Genomic DNA, 18,528 nt, shown 5'->3' with positions numbered 1-18,528 from the left:
ATCCTACTTTGAGACTGATAGCTAATCAGTAGACAGAAACATCCGGTAGCAAAGGGCTTTCGGAAGAGAGGATGGGTCCACTTTACCGCCATGCATGCTGCACTGAGCAACGCCCCAGCCAAAGGTTCGAAAATATTTTGTGTTCCCAAAGTCCCCAAGCAACCTAAGGTTACAAAAGCATCCAAGCAGCAGCCTTGCACGTCTCAGAGCACTCTTCCTGCCACAGTGCCCCAACCCCACCCTCCTAACACTGCCACCCCCAACAAGATTCTGTCTCCAGCTCCTGTTGCAGCTGCTCCCGACAAGATTAATCCTAGCATGTCTGGGGTCCCTAGTCCCACCACCATTAGCTCTGATGTACCCAATAACGTGAACCACTGGCTTGGTGGTCTCCCATCTCCAACCTCTGTTCGCGCCCCTCCTGGCTCATCTGTCACATCCCTCGCGAGCAAGCGCTCTGCCTGGGATGCTGCACTCTCGGACGATGATTGTGATGATGGCGCTACCATCATATCTTGCAGCAAGAGTGCAGGTAACCATAGTAGGGGCTTGAAAAAGGCTCCACACAATACCACTGCCAATGCAATTAACGGGTTGAATGATCAATTGGTGGAAATCATCCCCATAATGAAAGACTTCAACTCCAAGCTTGATATTGGCATTCCCCCGACTGCCTCCCTGCCTAACGCCCCCGCCCAAACACCTATTGTTGAGAAGAGCCCCACCCTGTCCACCATTGCCCCTTCCACCGCTGCCCATTCCACCACCTCCCAACCTTCTGCCTCTGCATTTAACATCCCTTAAGGCCACATGTCTGCACAACCGGACAATGTCCGTTGCAGATCTGCCATTACCTTTATGTTGCAGAATGATACCTACCTGGGAGTGGATAGCTCCATCCGGTTAATCCGCCTTTTCGAGCAAGATATGGTAGCTGTCAACACATACCTGAGTCTCCTGGAGTCCAACGAGTGTAACAACCAAGAGTTAGTTACTCTGGCGCACACAGGAACACAGTATAAAGGTAGTGTATGGGGAGTGGTTACCCCTTGGGCTGCAGAGAGTTTGTTGGTTAACAACAGGAGGACTCGCTGAGGAGTCTCCTTGATCTATTGTGGTATTTATACTAATACAGAGTGTTTGTACCTATGTACTGTACAGTTGATAAAAGCAGTGGCTGATGATGTCAGAGGGTGCAGCCCATGTGACCAGCTCCACTGCGTGAGAGAGTTTGTGTCTAAAAGAAGAATAAAGGCAGCGCTGCGCGAGAAGGTGGTGTTAGAACGAAAAGGAAAGTGCTGCATGGCACGGAGTGTGAACTATAGTAAAAAGGTTAAAGCGGAGAATGAAATTCAAAGGAAAGGTCCAAAAATTGTGTTATCATAACAACAAGTTTCACAGGGCGTACATGAGGGCTAAGCTGGAGTAGATGATAGATGAAAGAGATATGGATGGGTGTAGCTTACTGTATTGCTAATCAGACATTACATTGTGTATCTTGTGTGTCTTTGTGTTGTTAGTTTCAATATATGCAGTCTCTAAACAACCTAACCTGGTGTTTTATTTAAGAAAATACAGGATCAATGTGCATATACTAAAGTAGGCCCCTCCTACCCAACTCTCGCTGATAGTCAATCCAAATGGCACAAGTGATCTGATCTCGTTGGGCGTTTGCTGTGACATGACTGGCCTCCATTGGTGCGCTCTGTGCAAGTCTGCCATCATCAATTTTGGGAGTGGGAATAAGAAGGTCAATATCATCGGGGGCATCAATGTTGGATGGGTCATGTGTGCGGATAAAGTCGTGCAGCATGCACACAGCAGGTGGGATTTTGGCTTGCACGGACATATCATAATTCAGTGCAACCCTCAAAATCCCAAATCGACCCTTCAAAACACCAAATATGCGCTCGACAATGTTTTGTGCAGACGCATGGCGTAAGTTGAAATATTCTTTGGGGTTTTGAGGTCTGGAAAATAGATGTTAGCATAGTATAGCACAGTATAAATTCTAACTAATGTACCTCTGGTTTCCCCAAGCATAATCAGCCAAATGATAGCAGACACCTCTAGGGGACCAGCAACTGATCATGTAACAACCAAGAGTTAGTTACTCTGGCGCACACAGGAACACACTATAAAGGTAGTGGAAGATGGGGAGCGGGTACCCCTTGGGCTGCAGTGAGTTAGTTGTGGGTAAACAACAGGAGGACTCGCTGAGGAGTCTCCTGGATTTATTGGGGTATATATACTACTACAGGTTTGTTTGTACATGTGTACTATACAGCTGATGAAGGCAGTGGCTGATGATGTCATAGGGCCTAGCCCGTATGGCCAGCTCCTCTGCGTGAGAGAGTTAAGTCTAAAAGTAAAAGAAAGGCAATGCGGCGCGAGAAAGGGAAATGCCGCGTGGCACTTAAAGTATATAAAGTTAAAGCGGAGAATAAAAGGAAAGGAGATGTCCGGAAATTGTGTTATCGTAACAGATCACATGAAGGAAAACCTGTGTCAGCTAAATAATAGCGACCGTGAGGGATATAGAGATTGTGGCTCCGAGCATCGTGGAACAAACTGGCGTCTGCGACTGACGCTTCCCACCCACTATGCACGTAGATGAAGTTCATGTTGAAGTCACAGCACATCAGACAGTTCTGTGTGACTGCGCCCTTCCAATTACAAAAGGAGGCACATTTTGCAGCAGAGGAACTGCAAACAATATGGGTGCCATCAATTGCACCAATGGCACCCTCAAAATGGCGAAGTTTTGGGTTGTCGCTGATGGCAGAGGGTCTGGAAGCATTGGCATCAGGTAAATGTACATAGGCATTGTATATATTAGGGGAGGTGACAGCCTCGAGCATTCTCTTGAAGTATCTAGCAATTGTGTTGTTAGAGCGTTGGAAACGTTTGGCAATGTCACGGATGAACAATCCTGTCACATAGGTATACAGGAAGATGGCAAGTTGCTCTTCAATCAAGATGTGCTTGGAGTCTGTGTATCCGTGGGCCTGCAATAAATCTAATAGTTTTACAAACACCTCCTGCCACACACCAAGCTCAGTCCTGATACGGTCAGGATGCCCATCCATTAGCTCCCTAACCTACCCATAGCCTGTCAAGGTTGAATTATGGTACGGCCTTGGTTCTGGGCATTGCGATTATTCTTCTGATATAGCCTGAGCGGTGCCTGTGATTGATTCAATGATGAGTGACATGAATCTTGACATCTGTAACTTGGCCGAGTGAACCCGCTGTTGGTCTAGTATCAACTGCTGATTGGCTACAACATCCAATCCTCCTACCCCCTCCAAATCACGAGAGTCCTCCTCTTCATCCATACAAGTTGCAGGGTTAGTGTTTGTGTTCATAGGAGCAACAGTATACCTGATAGTACTCAGCCTACCATCAGTATCATGTGATTAGCCGCGGGGCTCTGTATAATTCAGTCTCCGCTGGAATGGCAAGGTCTTTGCGGAAAGAAAGATGCGAAAAAATAATAAAAAATAAGAAAAAAAAGGTTCCCATACGAGCCCTAAGCTGCCTCGACTACATTATTGTTTTTGACATTCCTGGCACAAGTTTGTTTGCACCGTCTTGTATGACTGGCATGGTGCACTTACACCTGTCCTTGAACATCCACCTGCTGCTTGTCTACTTGCCTTGCAAACTCCTCATAGTCTGTGGATTACCCACGTACATATGCATCAAGGTAGTGCCGGACAGCAGAATGACTTCACAACATACAAGCCAACAAAGAATTGCATAAATGTAGAGAAAATGGCATTCTTTACAGCCACCGCCCTCTGATGATCAAGAGCATTGTAATGTGGACCACTATATTTGTTATAACATGATGCAATAAACCCACCTCTAGAAATGTTTTCCTCACTCATTGTTGTAAATTATTATCCCATCACTCACATAATCTCTGAAAACACTCCGTATATCTTCATATGACAGGACTTCTTGAGGGGGAATTATACATAAAGTTGCCCTCTTACAGGTTGTAAAGGTTCCATGTTCAGGTTCTCGACCAGACATTCTGGCCCCTTTTACCCAGGCTACAACACATGTATTTTCTAGCTGGTGGGTTGATACAAGCTCACTAACAAGAACAAGGATAGAATTTCCAAATGTGGTGATGCCTTTGATATGCATGGGCATCTTGATTTAGAGATGTGGTCCCCAAAGGAAGAAAGTAATAAAACTAAGTGAAACTCAGCCACTGCCCGAGAGGCTATAGAAACGACTTTATTATTTACCTAAGTGAAACTACAATAGATGTTAGTTTATGGTGATCTCTAATAAATGTAATGTAACATACCTCAGCCGCTGCCCGAGAGGCTATAGAAACGACTGAGGTATTCCTATACTAAACCCCCTGCTACTTATAGTCGGAGGTGCTACTCGCTACAGTATAATGACTCCTAGGAGTACAATTGTGCTCCTAGGAGAACAATGGTTACTCCATGGAGTGGTGGCTATGCTCCATGGAGAACAATGGCTGCTTTGGCAGAGACCGGGTTTATCCGGTTTTGTCACTCCCACTCGAGTGCAACCGTAGTCCCATAGCTTTAGAGAATTTCCAGTGTTTTTTGCGAGCGAGGGGTTTAGTGAGAATGTCTGCAACCATATCTCCTGTAGGAACATATCTGATTACTGCCTCTCCCTTTGATACTAAGTCATCTCGGATGAAATGATATTTGCGTTGAATATGTTTTGTGTGAGCACGGAACTGCGGATCTCGTGTAAGAATGATAGCTGCTTGATTGTCACAGTGCAATGTTGTAGGTCCATTTTGAGCATGTCCAATTTCTTCAAAAAATGTCCGAAGCCATGCAAGGTGTTGTCCAGCATTGCTCAATCCAATGTACTCTGACTCCATGGAGGATAAAGCGACCATGCTTTGTCTTTTGCTTGTCCAGGAGATTGCTCCTCGGATGGTGATAAAGACAAACCCTGATGTTGATCGAGACGTGTCTGGGTCTCCAGACCAATCTGCATCTGAATATCCATAGAAATCCATGTCCATGGAGACATCTGTGCCATCATACCGTAGTTCCATGTCCCTGGTTGCTTTCAGATATCGGAGGACACATTTTGCAGCTTCCCATTGATGGCTCCTTGGAGCTGAGCTATGCCTGCTTAGTATTCCAACAATGTAGGCAATGTCTGGGCGGGTTCCGAGCATGGCATACATGAGGGAGCCTACAATTGAGAGGTATGACACTTGACGCCCTTCAATATGCATCTCGTGTTGCACAATATCTTCCCCTGGAGCATTTGCAAGGAGTTTTGATCCATGGGCCATTGGTGTCCATACTGGTTTGCAGTTCTTCATTCCAGTACGCTCCAGGACTGTGTCAATGTATTGGCGTTGCCATAGGGATATTGTTTTGTTTGAACGATCACGTTGGATTTCTATTCTGAGGATGTATTTTGCTTCTCCAAGGTCCCGCATTTTGAATATGGATTCGAGTTTGGCTTTTGTGATATCCATGAATTTTCGGGATGAAGCTCCTAGGAGGAGGTCATCTATATAGACAACAACAAAGCATATTTGTTTGTTGTCCCGGAATACATAGAGACATGTTTCTGCATTTAGTCTTGTGAAACCGAGCTCCTGGAGCTTGTGATCAAAAGTTTTGTTCCATGTACGACCAGCTTGTTTTAACCCGTAGATGGATTTCTTCAATCTCCAGCAGTATCTACGTTGGATAGGAACACCCCCTGGAGGAAGCATGTACAGTTCTTCTTCAAGTTCTCCATTGAGATAAGCTGTGGATACGTCCATTTGATCAAGTTCTAGGTTGTACTTTGCTGCCAGGGCTAGAATAATTTGGATTGACTCTAAGTTTGCAACCGGAGCAAAAACCTCCTGGTAATCAATCCCCTCCCTTTGAGTAAAACCTCGTGCAACAATCCGGAGTTTGTATCTCTCAATGTTTCCATTTTGATCAAACTTGATCCGGAACACAGGTTTTGATGTGATGGGTTTTACTCCCTTCGGAAGTGGAACAGTGTCATATACTGCATTAGTATTGAGACTTAGGAGTTCCTCCTCCAAGGCAGACTTCCATAATTCTCCATCCGGACGTGATAAGGCTTCCTTTAGTGTCCTTGGAAGGTCTGTGTTAGATGGACCGGTACTTGCTATTCCAGCAAAGAATGTCTCCTCTGTATCAGATGTTTCTTCATGAACCTCAGGAGTGTTAGGTTTCTCCATGGAGTTGTCATGCTCTTTTTGAGACTGTTCCTCATCTAGAGTCCTTTGATAATCTTGGTTTTTGTCTGCAGGACGGGTCTGGCGACTGCTTCTGCGTACTCCTAGGACTTCAGCAGGCATGACTGCTCTTTTAGGAACTTGTGCAGGTACTCCAGGGAGTAGACACATTTGTGTATTTGTTGCCCCACTCACTCCTGAAGGTGTTGAATCACTCCTCGGAGGTGTTGGATGACTCCTTGGAGGTGTTGTATGCCTTCCAGAAGCTGATCCAATGGACAGGCTGTCTAGCTGTATTCGGACTTTTTCCACATCAGCTGGCTGTATGTTGAGGGGCTGTCCTCCCACTGACTGTAACTCTACTTTGGCTTTCCGTTCTGAAGATGGCCAGTGTTCAGGTCTTGGTTGTAGAGACTGTTGTGGAGGGTGTCTTAGCTGATCAGGTACTCCCACTGCTCTCGGAACGTCTCCACGGAGGTATTGCCCCACTACTCTCAGAACATCTTCATGCTGATATGGTTCCATTGCTTGTGGAACATCTCCTTGGAGATGTGGTTCCATCTGCAATTCATTTGGATCTCGGATCCGAGGGTCAGGATCATCCTCCTCCAATGTTTTTTGGTCTGGATAGTGAGCATTCTCTGGAATGAGTCCCTCCCACTGATCTGTGCTAGTGTCTGTGTTCCAGGGAGCAGTGTCATCCTTTTGTACCTTTCCGGATTCATTGAATATGACATGCCGACTGGAAAACACAGTCCGTTTTTCAGTGTCTAGGAGTTTGTAGGCTTGCTTTCCATGTGTGTAGCCAATTATTATGGCTTTGCGCCCCTTGGAGTAAAACTTCCCTTGCCTTTTGTCTTTCGGAATCAAGGCATATGCTTGGCATCCGAAAGGGCGAAACAAAGTTGGATCAACTCTCCTTTTAAACAGTATTTCATATGAGGTCTTTCCATGGAGTCCTGATGCTGGGCTGCGTGCTGTGATATATGCAGCTGTTTGCATGGCATCTACCCAAAATGACTTTGGGAGCTTGGAATCATGGAGCATAGTGGTTGCTAATGTAGCCAATGTCTGATTCATGCGTTCTGCAATGCCATTTTGTTCTGGAGTATCTGCAGTTGTAGTTTCTTGGATGACACCATCTCCTCAGAGTTGATTTTTGAATGCATTGCCAGTATATTCTCCTCCCCCATCGCTCCGGAGGAATTCCGTGTACAGTGGAGTGAAGTTTTCTTCTCCCAAATGAGTCTGGAAGAATGTTTGGACATCTTCTTTCCATTGCTTGTATTGTTCCAGTGCTTCACTTTTATGTTTTAGGAAATATATCCATGGAAATTTAGAGAAATCATCTACAATGATAATCCAGTACCGAAAACCCTCCCTGGAAGTTGGTTTGATTGGTCCTCCAACCTCTGTGTGCACAATTTGTATGGGGTGCTTGGTCAGTTTCCTCTAGTGGACTTGAAAGGTAATTTCTTCATCTTTCCTAAAGCACAAGGTTCACAAAACTCCGGGGTTCCGGTAAGGGTGTCTATGTCCTGGAGCTGTCCTTTTGTAACCATTCGTTGCAAGCGGTCCATTCCAATGTGTCCCATTCTCCTGTGCAATAAATTTACATTTACTGCTGCAAAAGCTGACTCCGGGTTGATTCCGGGTTTTGCTTGGATGTGATAAAGTCCTCGCTTGTGTAACGCAGTGAGGATAAGTTCCTCCTTTTTCCGAACTTCACAAGCATTTGACCCTGCTGGAAAAAGTGTTGATAACCCCGTTTTGGACAATTTGTGGACAGAGACGAGTGCTAACGTGAAGTTTGGCACAAGTAAGACATTTAATAGTGCAATATTGTAGTCTTTTTTGCCAACAGTTGCTTGTAGGATTACTGTTCCAATGCTAATGGCATTTACAGAGGATTCATCCCCAAAACTGATTGTCCTTGGAGGATGCAGAACATGGTATGTTCCTGGCTCAAACCAGGAGTGGTGAGGGACCATGTGGGATGTTGCTCTGGAGTCAATAATAATTGTTGTTTTGGTCTTATTGGGTTCCGACACAAGGTAAGCTTGAATGTGTTTAGCAAGGGGCTTGGAAATATGTACATGATCCAATGCAATATGACTCTGTTCCTCCTCGGAGTCAGATCCGGATGATTGCTCCGCTGTATTTGCCTTTTCCTTCTCTTTTCCTTTATCCTTGTGTCTTTCCTTTCCCTTCTTCCTTTGACCTTTTTCAGCTGACTGAAGTGTTTGACACTCCGAGGTGTTGTGTGATTTGGCTTTGTGGAAGTTACACCATTTCTCCCCGGATTTGAGTGCTGATTCGGAACCTCCAGGGGCCTTCCCTGACTGTCGTGCAACTTCTGCAGTGATCCGGATCTCAACTGCATCAAAGGTAAGTTTATTTTCTTCAATTGTGTTGATTACTGATGACTGAAATATTTGCCATTCAGGAGTGCATGGGAGAGATTGGAGAAGAGCGAAAGCCATGAGTTTAGTATCAACTCCTAGTTTCATTCCGGAGAGGTGTGAATCAATTGTCCGGATTTTCGCAATGTGGTTCTGGATAGGTGATGTCCCATCCCAGGACAATTTGGTGAGTTGCTGGAATGAATAGAAGGCCGAGGCAATGTTGGATGTTTGATGGAGTGAGACAAATTTATCAAATAACTCCTTGGAGCTGGTGAGGTCTCCAGTCCTCATTAGGAGGGCATCAGAGATGTGGTCCTGGATGATTCCATGTGCCTTCTCATCCTTAAGTATCCAGGTGATCTCAGGATTCTCCGAGGGGGTAGGTTTTCCTGGTGAGGGCTTAAGCTCCTCTCCGGTAACAACCCGGAGAACTTTTTCCCGATGTAGCTTTGAGATGATCCGGAGTTTCCATATCTGAAAATTGTTGGGTCCAGTGAGAACTGGACATGTGGATGTATCGCGTGCTGTGGTCATGGTTCCGAGGTTGCTGTTTCAAATAAGAATTATTTCCTGTGTAGCTTTTGCGCACCAGGGCTCATAACCTAATAAATCTAAGTGAAACTCAGCCGCTGCCCGAGAGGCTATAGAAATGACTTTATTATTTACCTAAGTGAAACTACAATAGATGTTAGTTTAAGGTGATCTCTAATAAATGTAATGTAACATACCTCAGCCGCTGCCCGAGAGGCTATAGAAACGACTGAGGTATTCCTATACTAAACCCCCTACTACTTATAGTCAGAGGTGCTACTCGCTACAGTATAATGACTCCTAGGAGGACAATGGTTACTCCATGGAGTGGTGGCTATGCTCCATGGAGAACAATGGCTGCTTCGGCAGAGACCGGGTTTATCCGGTTTTGTCATCGCCCCCCTCTGCGCAATTTTCGGTGATGAATTGGATGAGTAGCTTGCATCTCAGTGTCGGTCCATATGGCATTACTATTGTCACTGCTATCTCGAGGGCCGGCACTACTATCTTCTTCTACATCCATTACGTTGCCAGATGCTCCTTGGTCAGGCTGAACATTGGGGTTCATCCTAGTGGACAGTAGTCGTTTTGCGATTGGGGCTAGGGTTGGCCCAGAGGCCCGTTGTTTCTTTGCTCTGGACATGAGGTTGTTGATGGAAGTATGGTGTCAGCCTGTAGGGTGAGATGCCTATCCGTCTCTCCGACAGCATTTCGGCAGATTGTGGCTGGAAAAAAAAAATTTCAGGAAAAACAGAGTTCCCGTACGAGCCCCTAGTACTAGTCTTAGTCATCTAAGCTGACTGACACTGACTCTTGCTTATCAGATAAACTATGCTTATTCATTCATGTATGCGCGCTATATCAACCTGAACAAAACTACAATTGTCTTCGGCCACACCAGACAATGACCTACGACTCTCCACTAGTTGGGTTTGAAAACGCAGAACCATTGCCGTCGACGATTAACCCAGACGGCAAGTCGCTCTTCAATCCACCTGGCCCCAAGTCTGGCTCCTATGACGAGTTCCCAAAGCCTATCGACTCGTCCAACAATGGCTTCGACTTTCACAGTGAGTTATGGTTTATCATTGGTATTTAGTATGGACTGATCTAACTTATATTACTAGTTTATTACATGCAGGCCATCCCTACTGAAACAAAGTATGCGAGGGAGCTTCACGAGCGCGTGAGGAGAGAATTCCCAGAGGTGAGGGTTGCTTTGCTTTACCATACTATCTTCCCACTCAGATTGACCCCATCTGTTCGTAGCTCCGCATCTACAGATTCTGGGACAAGCCTGTGGGTAAGCATGCATTAAGTGTATCTCACTCAACCTGGTCTCACTCTCCAACCTTACTAGGCCCGCACCCGACTGCCATGTTTGAAGTCAACACGTTCAACCCACACCAGACAGGTGCCTTCTTCTCTTGGCTCGTTGTCAACCGTGGCCCATGCTCGTAATTGCCCTTCTACTCGCATTTTTGTTGATGTGCACTGCTAAATTGTAATTTCGCCCCCTATTCTAGTGTCCTCATCCATCCTAACACAGGCGATAGCCTCAGGGACCACACGGAACTCGCCACTTGGATAGGTAAACAGTGGCCTCTGCACACTGACATGCTCAAGAGACACTAAGCTTGATGGAATGGCGCACGACGTACTATGTTGGATAAACAATCTATTTTGGTACTCGATTATCTTTTTACTGTGAAATAGGGCTTCCATGTATCTAGCGGTAGTATCTTGCCATTCACACCAGCCTGATCATAGAATGCCCAGTGTAATTATAGCTTGTACAATATTATGTTGCATCTTCAAAGCGAGCGTGATAACGAAAGAGAAAAAACTAATCCAACTAAATACTTCACGTAAATACAAAGTCGTATATTTTGTCCAGGAATCGTCGGTGTAGATCCGACTTGTTCAAGGCATCCCTAATCTCTTCTTTTGTCGCCTCGTGTGCTTTTTCATTGCCCTCAGACTGGATGTGGCTGTACGAACACAAGAAGTGAACGACCTCAGGAGAAGAGAAAGCGCATACGACGTCTCGGCGAGCCGGCTTGAAATGTCCTTGGAAACGACGGATACATTTCGCTGGCCATGGAATCATTCCTACTCTCAGCAGACATAAGCTGCACGACCTTCTTGCGCGCAGAATCAAGTAGGGCGCGGAGATAAAAGGGGGGTGGTGAGCTCGACACACTAATGTTACATAGCTTGAGTGAATAGCAGATGACGGAAACGAGGAAGACGAGACTTACTCTCTCTAACCGGTCAGTAGTCTCACGTAGCTCCGCTGTCACTGCATCCAGATGAGACCTAAATTCAACTATCTCTAGTTGTCATTTTTCGCCCTTGTTCTTCAGACGATCGATATCTATACTTAGTTCGTTATTCTGCTCCTTCAGCCCAGGGGCCATCTCCTCAATCCGAGCAATAGCTATGCCACATTTGTTATTCTCCTTCTGCTGAACAGTCGCCATATCACATTGTTGCTTACCTGCTCCATGCTTGGCATGCATTCCCGAGACTACCTCCGCTGCAAGCTTTCTTAACTTCTCTGGATCTCTGTCTCTAATGTCTCTAGCCATTATCTCGGACGTTTCGGAAGAGTCAGTGCTGGAATAATTCTTCGAAGTTGGACCCGTACTCTTCTTGTCCTGATAATATAAGAGGATATAAAGTCAATCAGTCGGGATAAATTTGGGTATCATACCTTTCGAGTCCGAGCTTGTCACTTTCGTTAGTGCCCCTGATAGGCCTACTATTTAGGAGGTCGTCGACTTATGCACCAGTTTATGTAAGGTTCGCCATCTTAAATTCCACGCTTTCCTTCTCGGAGTTGCGAGACTTGCCAGTGAAGGACTCCAGAAGTCTGGGATGCTCACTGCTCGGGGAATATTGTGATTGCTTGGGGGTAGTAATTTGACCAGAAATTTGTTATTATCATAGGGACGGCAGCTAACAAGGGAGTAATGTTATCAAGTTACCACAAGAGTCAACTTGGGCATAGCTATAGTTGCCTAATGATGTATAGCGGACCAATATGCTCGGACGTATTAGCGCTTCCAGTGCACGCCACCATTACTTCGGACTCGGACAAGACTATTAGACAGCTTTACTCATGCTATACATACACCGATATGTATTCACCGTTAGAAACGGTGTATATCAAGGGCGCCCGTTGTCATTCGACTTTTCACCGTTAATCTCGGCCAATCTAATATTCTCACCGGGGTTCACTGATATTCATTAACTGCGGCCTTGCACGCTACAGTATATTAACAGAACAAGGCTCGTCTTCGACCATCATTGATACAGAAAATGACCTACGAATCTCCACTTGTCGGGTATGAAAACGCAGAACTATTGCCCTCGACGATTAACCCAGACGGTATATCGCTCTTCAACCCGCCTGGCCCCAAGTCCGCCTCCTACGACGAGTTCCCAAAGCCTATTGATCCGTCCAATGGCTTCGACTTTCACAGTGAGTTATCTTTAGCTTTTCTTATGGATCGAACTGACATATATTATTAGTTTACTACACGCAGGGCGTCCCTTCTGAAACAAAGTACGCGAGGGAGCTTCACGAGCGCGTGAGGAGAGAGTTTCCAGAGGTGAGGACTGTTTTCCTTGACTATATGCTTGCATTCACGGCGGTCTCACCTGTTTCGTAGCTCCGCATACACGAACTCTTGGACTGGCCCGTTCGTAAGTAATTGTATAATAGTGCTCACACAATCTGGTCTCACTCCCCACCTTTAGCCCCGCACCTGACCACCACATTTGAAGTCAATACGTCCAACCCACACCAGACAGGCGCCCTATTCTGCTGGTTCGTCGTCCACCGCGGCCCATGCTCGTAAATACACCCTACTCAAATTTTTGTTGATGGCCACCACTGAATTGTAATATTGTATCCCATTCTAGCGTCCTCATCCATCCTCACACAGGCAATCCCCTCAGAGACCACACAGAACTCGCCACTTGGATAGGTAAACCGTGGCCTGTGGACGTTGACATCATCAAGAAACACTCGCCAAGTGATTAGGCCGGTAGGGGAGGCTGCTGAGCTTGAGAGGCGTCCGCAGTACCTTAGATAAAGCTGTCCCAGTGGAAACTTACTATTCTTGTTCTTATCAGTGTATGCCTCTATGCACCCGGTTTGCCCATGTGTATGACATTTTCATTACGATAGCCACATTGTATAATTGGCTGCCAGTCCGAGCATGCGATTGTGTAGGTAGTGCAAGTTGTTGTAGAGCTTTCGTCAGGGAGTTCGAATGCTATGTTGACCTCGTTATCACCATCTTGCTCGTCTATCAGAGCTGCTTGTGTCTAACAACAATCAAATGGCGAGGCTCTAGTCGATGTCGTAACACTGACCTTTGTGAATTTGTAACACTCGGTTTCTACAGCGCCCATATGCACTGACCCAAGATCCGACCCGGTCCGGTAGATAACCCGTCTTACCTTTCTCTACTTTCTACCACTTTCATCCATCCCTTGTCAATCCTTATCCTTACCTTTACATTCCACGCTCTACACTCGAACCAATCTGCATTTTACATCCCAGTTTCAGAACCAAACGCAAGCTAGCCACACAATGTCCCGCCCAACACATATCCTTGACACCGCCCTCGACGCCGTCGGACACACCCCACTCATCAGACTCGACAAGGTAGCAAAGCAAGAGGGGTTCAGGTGTAATTTACGTGAGCTTTATCTCCCATTCCTTGCTTTCTGCGACTGGCGGGGTTCAGTTGACCGCTAACCGAACTCCTTTTTGCAGTGGGCAAAGTCGAGTACACGTCAGCTGGTGGGTCTGTTAAGGACCGGATAGCGAAGGCCATGGTGCTGGCAGCAGAGAAGGAAGGGAAGTTGATACCGGGGAAGAGTGTGGTAATTGAGCCTACGTCGGGGAACACAGGTTCGTTTCGTTTCGTTTCGTACCGCTTCCTTTGCTATTCCATCCTTTGTTATCTCTACCCATTCACCACTTTTCAGTCCTTATCTTACTATTGGCCCTATTCCTTGACTCTTCTACCTTGCTTTTTCTCTTTCTTTTTCTTATTGCTTGCGAGCCCCACTCACCATAAACCATACACAGGCATTGGATTAGCTATGGCATGCGCCATCAAGGTACGCTACCTTTGTGAGAGGTGCGGAGCTTTACATGTGCTGAATACTGCAGATATAAGGGATATTCGGTTATTATAACCATGCCTGACAAGATGTCACTCGTAAGCATCTCGCTCTATTCTTTCCCCTTTGCTACCTTTACTATATTTTTCTCGCCGTCACTTACCTTCTTCCCTCTCTCCCTTATTGTTCTTGTGCTCTGGTTCTGTTCTTTTTCTAATATGCGTCCTAAAATAGGAGAAAGAAGCCACACTGCGTGCCCTCGGCGCTGAAGTCGTGCGCACGCCTACCGCTGCGCCCTGGGATTCCCCTGCTAGCCACATAGGTAGAGCTCCCCAACTTTTATGGCACGTCTCGTGGCTGAATTCCTTAACGATCGTAGGTGTGGCGGAGAAATTACAGAGGGACATTCCAGGAGGCATCATTTTGGACCAATATAGAAATGTCAGTTCTTTTCTTTCCCAATGACCTTCGATTTATTTATGAATGTGGACTGACTGTGTGGGGCTTGTTCATTTCAGCCGAATAACCCATTGGCACATGAGTACGGAACGGGCCCTGAAATTATTGAGGCTGTGGTGTCGACCCCGCCCTCCTCGTCGAGGCGTTCAACGCAGAAAGTTGATGTATTCATTGGTGGAGCTGGTACTGGCGGGACTATCACAGGTGTCTCGCGCGCCATCAAGAAGACGCATAACGCAAACTGTATCGTCGTTGGTGTCGACCCTGTAAGTACACTCTTTGTTCACCCTTAGTTATTATACACATTTCTAACGCCAACGACGACAAAAACCACAGATTGGAAGCATCCTCGCCTTACCCGACACGCTCAACGCAACGGACTCAGGAGCCGCATATGTCGTCGAAGGTATCGGCTATGACTTCATCCCCGACGTCCTCTCGCGTGACATAGGCGATGTGAACTGTTGGGTAAAGACGTCGGATGATGAGGCATTCTCAGCGGTGAGGAGATTACAAAGACACGAGGGGCTATTAGTTGGTGGGAGTAGCGGGAGTGCACTCGCTGGTGCTATTAAATGGTTGAAGGAGAGCGGGGAGGGGAGGAGGATAGCGGTGACGGAGGGTGTGAATGTGGTGGTGCTGTTAGCTGATGGGTGAGTCTTGGTGATTTTTATTTTGGTGTCTTGGTGGTTTGGTGGTTCGAGTATGCTGATTGGACGACCACAGGGTAAGGAATTATATGAGCAAGTCGTGGTTTTTGGATATGACGCTGCACGCGGAGCCGACGCCTCTCGCTGGCATGATTTCGCAGATCCTAGCGCCCAAGGCGGAAGTGGAAGTCAAGCCCGTTGCTAGTATCGTAGTTCAGCGTGCCACTCTCTAGTGCGCTTTGCAACTGGGTCAGTGTGAGAGACGAAGACGAGACGAAATAGACGATGACGTGATGTACAAACGTTTCTTACTACATGGTTTTGCTATTAGTTACACGATGATATGTTTTCTACAACCTCAATAGACATTTGTTTTCCTCTTTTGATTTCGCTATCTCTGCCATTAACGCTTACGATCCAATAAAGCCTCAGGGTCGTGTTTTTGAATGTCCCCTTTATGTCATTTATGGCACCTATCGTGGACAAAGCTCGAGATAAAGAGAAGTGGCTCGATGTTAGAAGGTATGGGGAGGCCAGGTCGTTCACAAAACTAATGAAAGCGCTTCGCTCGCTGGCAAACCCATGACAAAAACCGCAACAGGAAGAACTCGAAACGAAAGTTGTGATGGATTTCAAGGAAAAACCGGTGTTAATGACCACAGGCACGCGTAACGGGGGAAAAGACAATATGGCAAACCGAGAGGCATATGAGGTTCCCGTGCTGCGCCCTGGGCGTTGCTTTTCAAAAATGCATCAGGCGTAAAAAGTGAACTTTCGAATAGCTGACTGAGCACTTGATCTTTTGAATGGGAAGGGCAGGGTCAAATAGGTCTCGATAAGTGCGAGGAGGGCGTTGAGAGAGGTGCAAACTTGGAGGTCCCTGCGCAACTGTGCGGCAGGGCAAGGGGAGAGGATCTGGATCGAGGGGAGGGTGGGTTAGGGCTGTTGTCAGTCGTGGGTGGTGGGGTACAAGTGATCGATCTAACGGGAGACGACAGCGCCAGTGATTCTTCGCCACCTATCCCACTGCCACGCCCAAACCATACCGCCTCTGCCAACTACACCACCGATAACACAAAGATGACTGCTCCACCCCCATTATGGCCAAAAGTGCGCGAGATCGGGAGGGAGTAAAAGGTGTCTGTTGCTGATATATTGAGGATGTGGCATGCGAAGGAGGTGGGGTGCGCGAGGTGTGTGGGTAGTGTGAAAGAGTGTGTGCCGTCGAAGAGTGGAACGCGGTGTGAGGGATGTTCTACGGCGAAGAGGGCTTGTCATTTTGGAGGCATGTCGATACGGGAGAGAGAGAGGAGGAAGGTGGGTACAGGACCTAAAGAGCAAGCGGAGCCATCGCCTCAATCTCAGGAAGTCCAATTTGATAAGGCAACCCGAAAGAGGAGTAGAGAATGTGTGTATTACGATACGCTCTACGCTTTGCATTGCGCAATCTCCGGACCAGAATCTTCACGGTTACTTACCATATTCCTAAACAGATGATAACGGCGAGATACCAGAAGGCCGAGGTGTGGAGATGACGGGGATGATAGGCGTACTGTCGACGGCGTCAAGTCTGGATACCGCCGCGACATTAAAAAGATCTCCACCACGAAAGCGGTATAGGCGATCGGCGTTGAAAGCTGGTATTTATGGGAGAGCGTTTGAGTTTGACGATCAAGAGCTGCAGACTGCCGTGCGGGGTATGCATGCTATTTTGAAGAGCCTTAAAGACGTCCTGGACGAAATTAACTCCGATCCCGATGAATGATGAATATAATGGAAGGATGCTTACGGAGTGCAAGTAATGCGGGAAGTATGGACTGCATCAGCGTGGATAATAGAATGGCATGTATATGAAATGTCGTGGCATTTTTATTTTAGTACAAAATTAATTGATCAGCGCTGTTCTTTTCGGTCCCGCGTCTGTAGTTCGAAATAAACTGATCAGCGAAAGTTTTGTAGAGATATTTCTCTCTGCTCGCAGCTCAGGACACTGCGTGTTATTTCATTGACGCTCCGTGACGATCGGTCAAGTCAACCAGGATATGGGAATTCCGGTTATTCGAATAATATGAATGGAAGACTTTCCAGGGGTGTCTGGTACGTGGCTTGAAGAATGTTCATGCGAAAAAATGCCATCAATGCCTCTAATGAAAGACGCGTGATGAAAGACGATAGTAAGCAACAAACATACCGTAGAGCATGAAGCGCGTTGTCCAAAGTTCGGACGTCAACCGATGGAGTTCCATTCTGCACAGTTATGTCGACGACAGGAAAAACATGACTTCGCGGGGCTGTTTAGTTCCTGTGCAGAGTCCATTACCGAAACACCAGACACTAGACGTAACAAAACCGGAGCAGCCAAAATGCCTGGCCTCGCAAGCACTGTCCTCAGTCATAATTGGCTCTTGAAGTAGACTGAGTAGAGCTGTCCCAGCCATGCGACACTGGCGCTGTGCGATGATGGACGTAGACAAAAACGTTGTCAACGAAATGTATGCAAAGACATGGCATTGACCTGCCTCTGGGTTACTGCTCCACAACACGAGCTCTGCTTCACTTTCTGGCTATGTGATCCATCCCTGCAACATCGCGACTTTCTCCCGAGCTAGCTTTACTGCAAGAATTCATACCAAAGCTTACTGATCGGAGTATCCTGGACACACTCATGACCATTGCTCCGTTCCACATACCTGAAACTAAGTACCAAAGAGGAAATATTATTTTCCAGTGCTGTAAATACGGCACTAAGGCTGGCAACGTCTGGTTCTTGCAGTGCAGGATCGCAGTTGAGGTCACAATAGGATGGGCGTGGGAACTGAGAGTACAATGTATGGTCCTAATAAGGAAGGTGTTGTGGAAAAACAACACGTTGCAGCCACCTTTCAAGTGTTACATGCCAACCAGGTGCATCATTTTCAACGATCTCTTTTGTTCATCGTCTGCAGTATTCGTGGTTACAATATGGCCAACTCAAAGCGCATGTTAACTTCATTGTTCGACGACAATCACCGGCTACTCACATACTGTTATAGCCACAGGCTATCTTAGTCTTCTATCCGAATACACGTATAAAAGCTTGGTCTTTCTACCAGCCTATACTTGCACTTCGCCACCA

At 46.6% G+C, this 18,528-nt stretch overlaps 7 protein-coding genes across 7 annotated transcripts; 4 read left to right on the top strand and 3 right to left on the bottom strand.

The window, feature by feature from the left end:
* Positions 1-567: 567 nt before the first annotated feature.
* SERLADRAFT_473116 (uncharacterized protein) lies at positions 568-910 on the bottom strand (the record flags this gene model as incomplete). The annotated part of the gene is made up of 2 exons (XM_007320854.1): positions 568-678; positions 702-910. Coding segments are annotated over 2 exons (207 nt in total), but the record flags the coding sequence as incomplete, so codon positions are not given.
* An 8,627-nt stretch (positions 911-9,537) lies between these two features.
* SERLADRAFT_440396 (uncharacterized protein) lies at positions 9,538-9,802 on the bottom strand (the record flags this gene model as incomplete). The annotated part of the gene is made up of 2 exons (XM_007320853.1): positions 9,538-9,563; positions 9,631-9,802. The coding sequence occupies 2 exons, from the start codon at positions 9,800-9,802 to the stop codon at positions 9,538-9,540; spliced, it is 198 nt and encodes a 65-aa protein (XP_007320915.1).
* Positions 9,803-10,027: 225 nt separating this feature from the next.
* SERLADRAFT_473115 (uncharacterized protein) lies at positions 10,028-10,980 on the top strand (the record flags this gene model as incomplete). The annotated part of the gene is made up of 5 exons (XM_007320852.1): positions 10,028-10,229; positions 10,287-10,366; positions 10,429-10,462; positions 10,520-10,616; positions 10,686-10,980. The coding sequence occupies 5 exons, from the start codon at positions 10,064-10,066 to the stop codon at positions 10,792-10,794; spliced, it is 486 nt and encodes a 161-aa protein (XP_007320914.1).
* On the bottom strand, positions 10,972-11,913 carry SERLADRAFT_473111 (uncharacterized protein; the record flags this gene model as incomplete). Its single annotated transcript, XM_007320851.1, has 4 exons — positions 10,972-11,361; positions 11,421-11,599; positions 11,660-11,819; positions 11,876-11,913. Coding segments are annotated over 2 exons (339 nt in total).
* A 360-nt stretch (positions 11,914-12,273) lies between these two features.
* Positions 12,274-13,465, top strand: SERLADRAFT_473110 (uncharacterized protein; the record flags this gene model as incomplete). Its single annotated transcript, XM_007320850.1, has 5 exons — positions 12,274-12,646; positions 12,697-12,776; positions 12,837-12,870; positions 12,925-13,021; positions 13,090-13,465. The coding sequence occupies 5 exons, from the start codon at positions 12,484-12,486 to the stop codon at positions 13,208-13,210; spliced, it is 495 nt and encodes a 164-aa protein (XP_007320912.1).
* Positions 13,466-13,765: 300 nt separating this feature from the next.
* On the top strand, positions 13,766-15,646 carry SERLADRAFT_371828 (uncharacterized protein; the record flags this gene model as incomplete). Its single annotated transcript, XM_007320849.1, has 9 exons — positions 13,766-13,874; positions 13,952-14,089; positions 14,270-14,301; positions 14,361-14,402; positions 14,539-14,626; positions 14,684-14,745; positions 14,823-15,029; positions 15,100-15,416; positions 15,490-15,646. 9 exons carry the CDS (start codon positions 13,766-13,768, stop codon positions 15,644-15,646), a joined length of 1,152 nt encoding a protein of 383 aa, XP_007320911.1.
* A 1,054-nt stretch (positions 15,647-16,700) lies between these two features.
* Positions 16,701-17,178, top strand: SERLADRAFT_440392 (uncharacterized protein; the record flags this gene model as incomplete). Its single annotated transcript, XM_007320848.1, has 2 exons — positions 16,701-16,821; positions 16,907-17,178. The coding sequence occupies 2 exons, from the start codon at positions 16,701-16,703 to the stop codon at positions 17,176-17,178; spliced, it is 393 nt and encodes a 130-aa protein (XP_007320910.1).
* Positions 17,179-18,528: the final 1,350 nt, after the last annotated feature.

The sequence above is a fragment of the Serpula lacrymans genome (genome assembly GCF_000218685.1).
Source record: "Serpula lacrymans var. lacrymans S7.9 unplaced genomic scaffold SERLAscaffold_10, whole genome shotgun sequence".
NCBI classification, from domain to species: domain Eukaryota; kingdom Fungi; phylum Basidiomycota; class Agaricomycetes; order Boletales; family Serpulaceae; genus Serpula; species Serpula lacrymans.
This window is presented reverse-complemented; position numbering and strand designations above follow the sequence as displayed.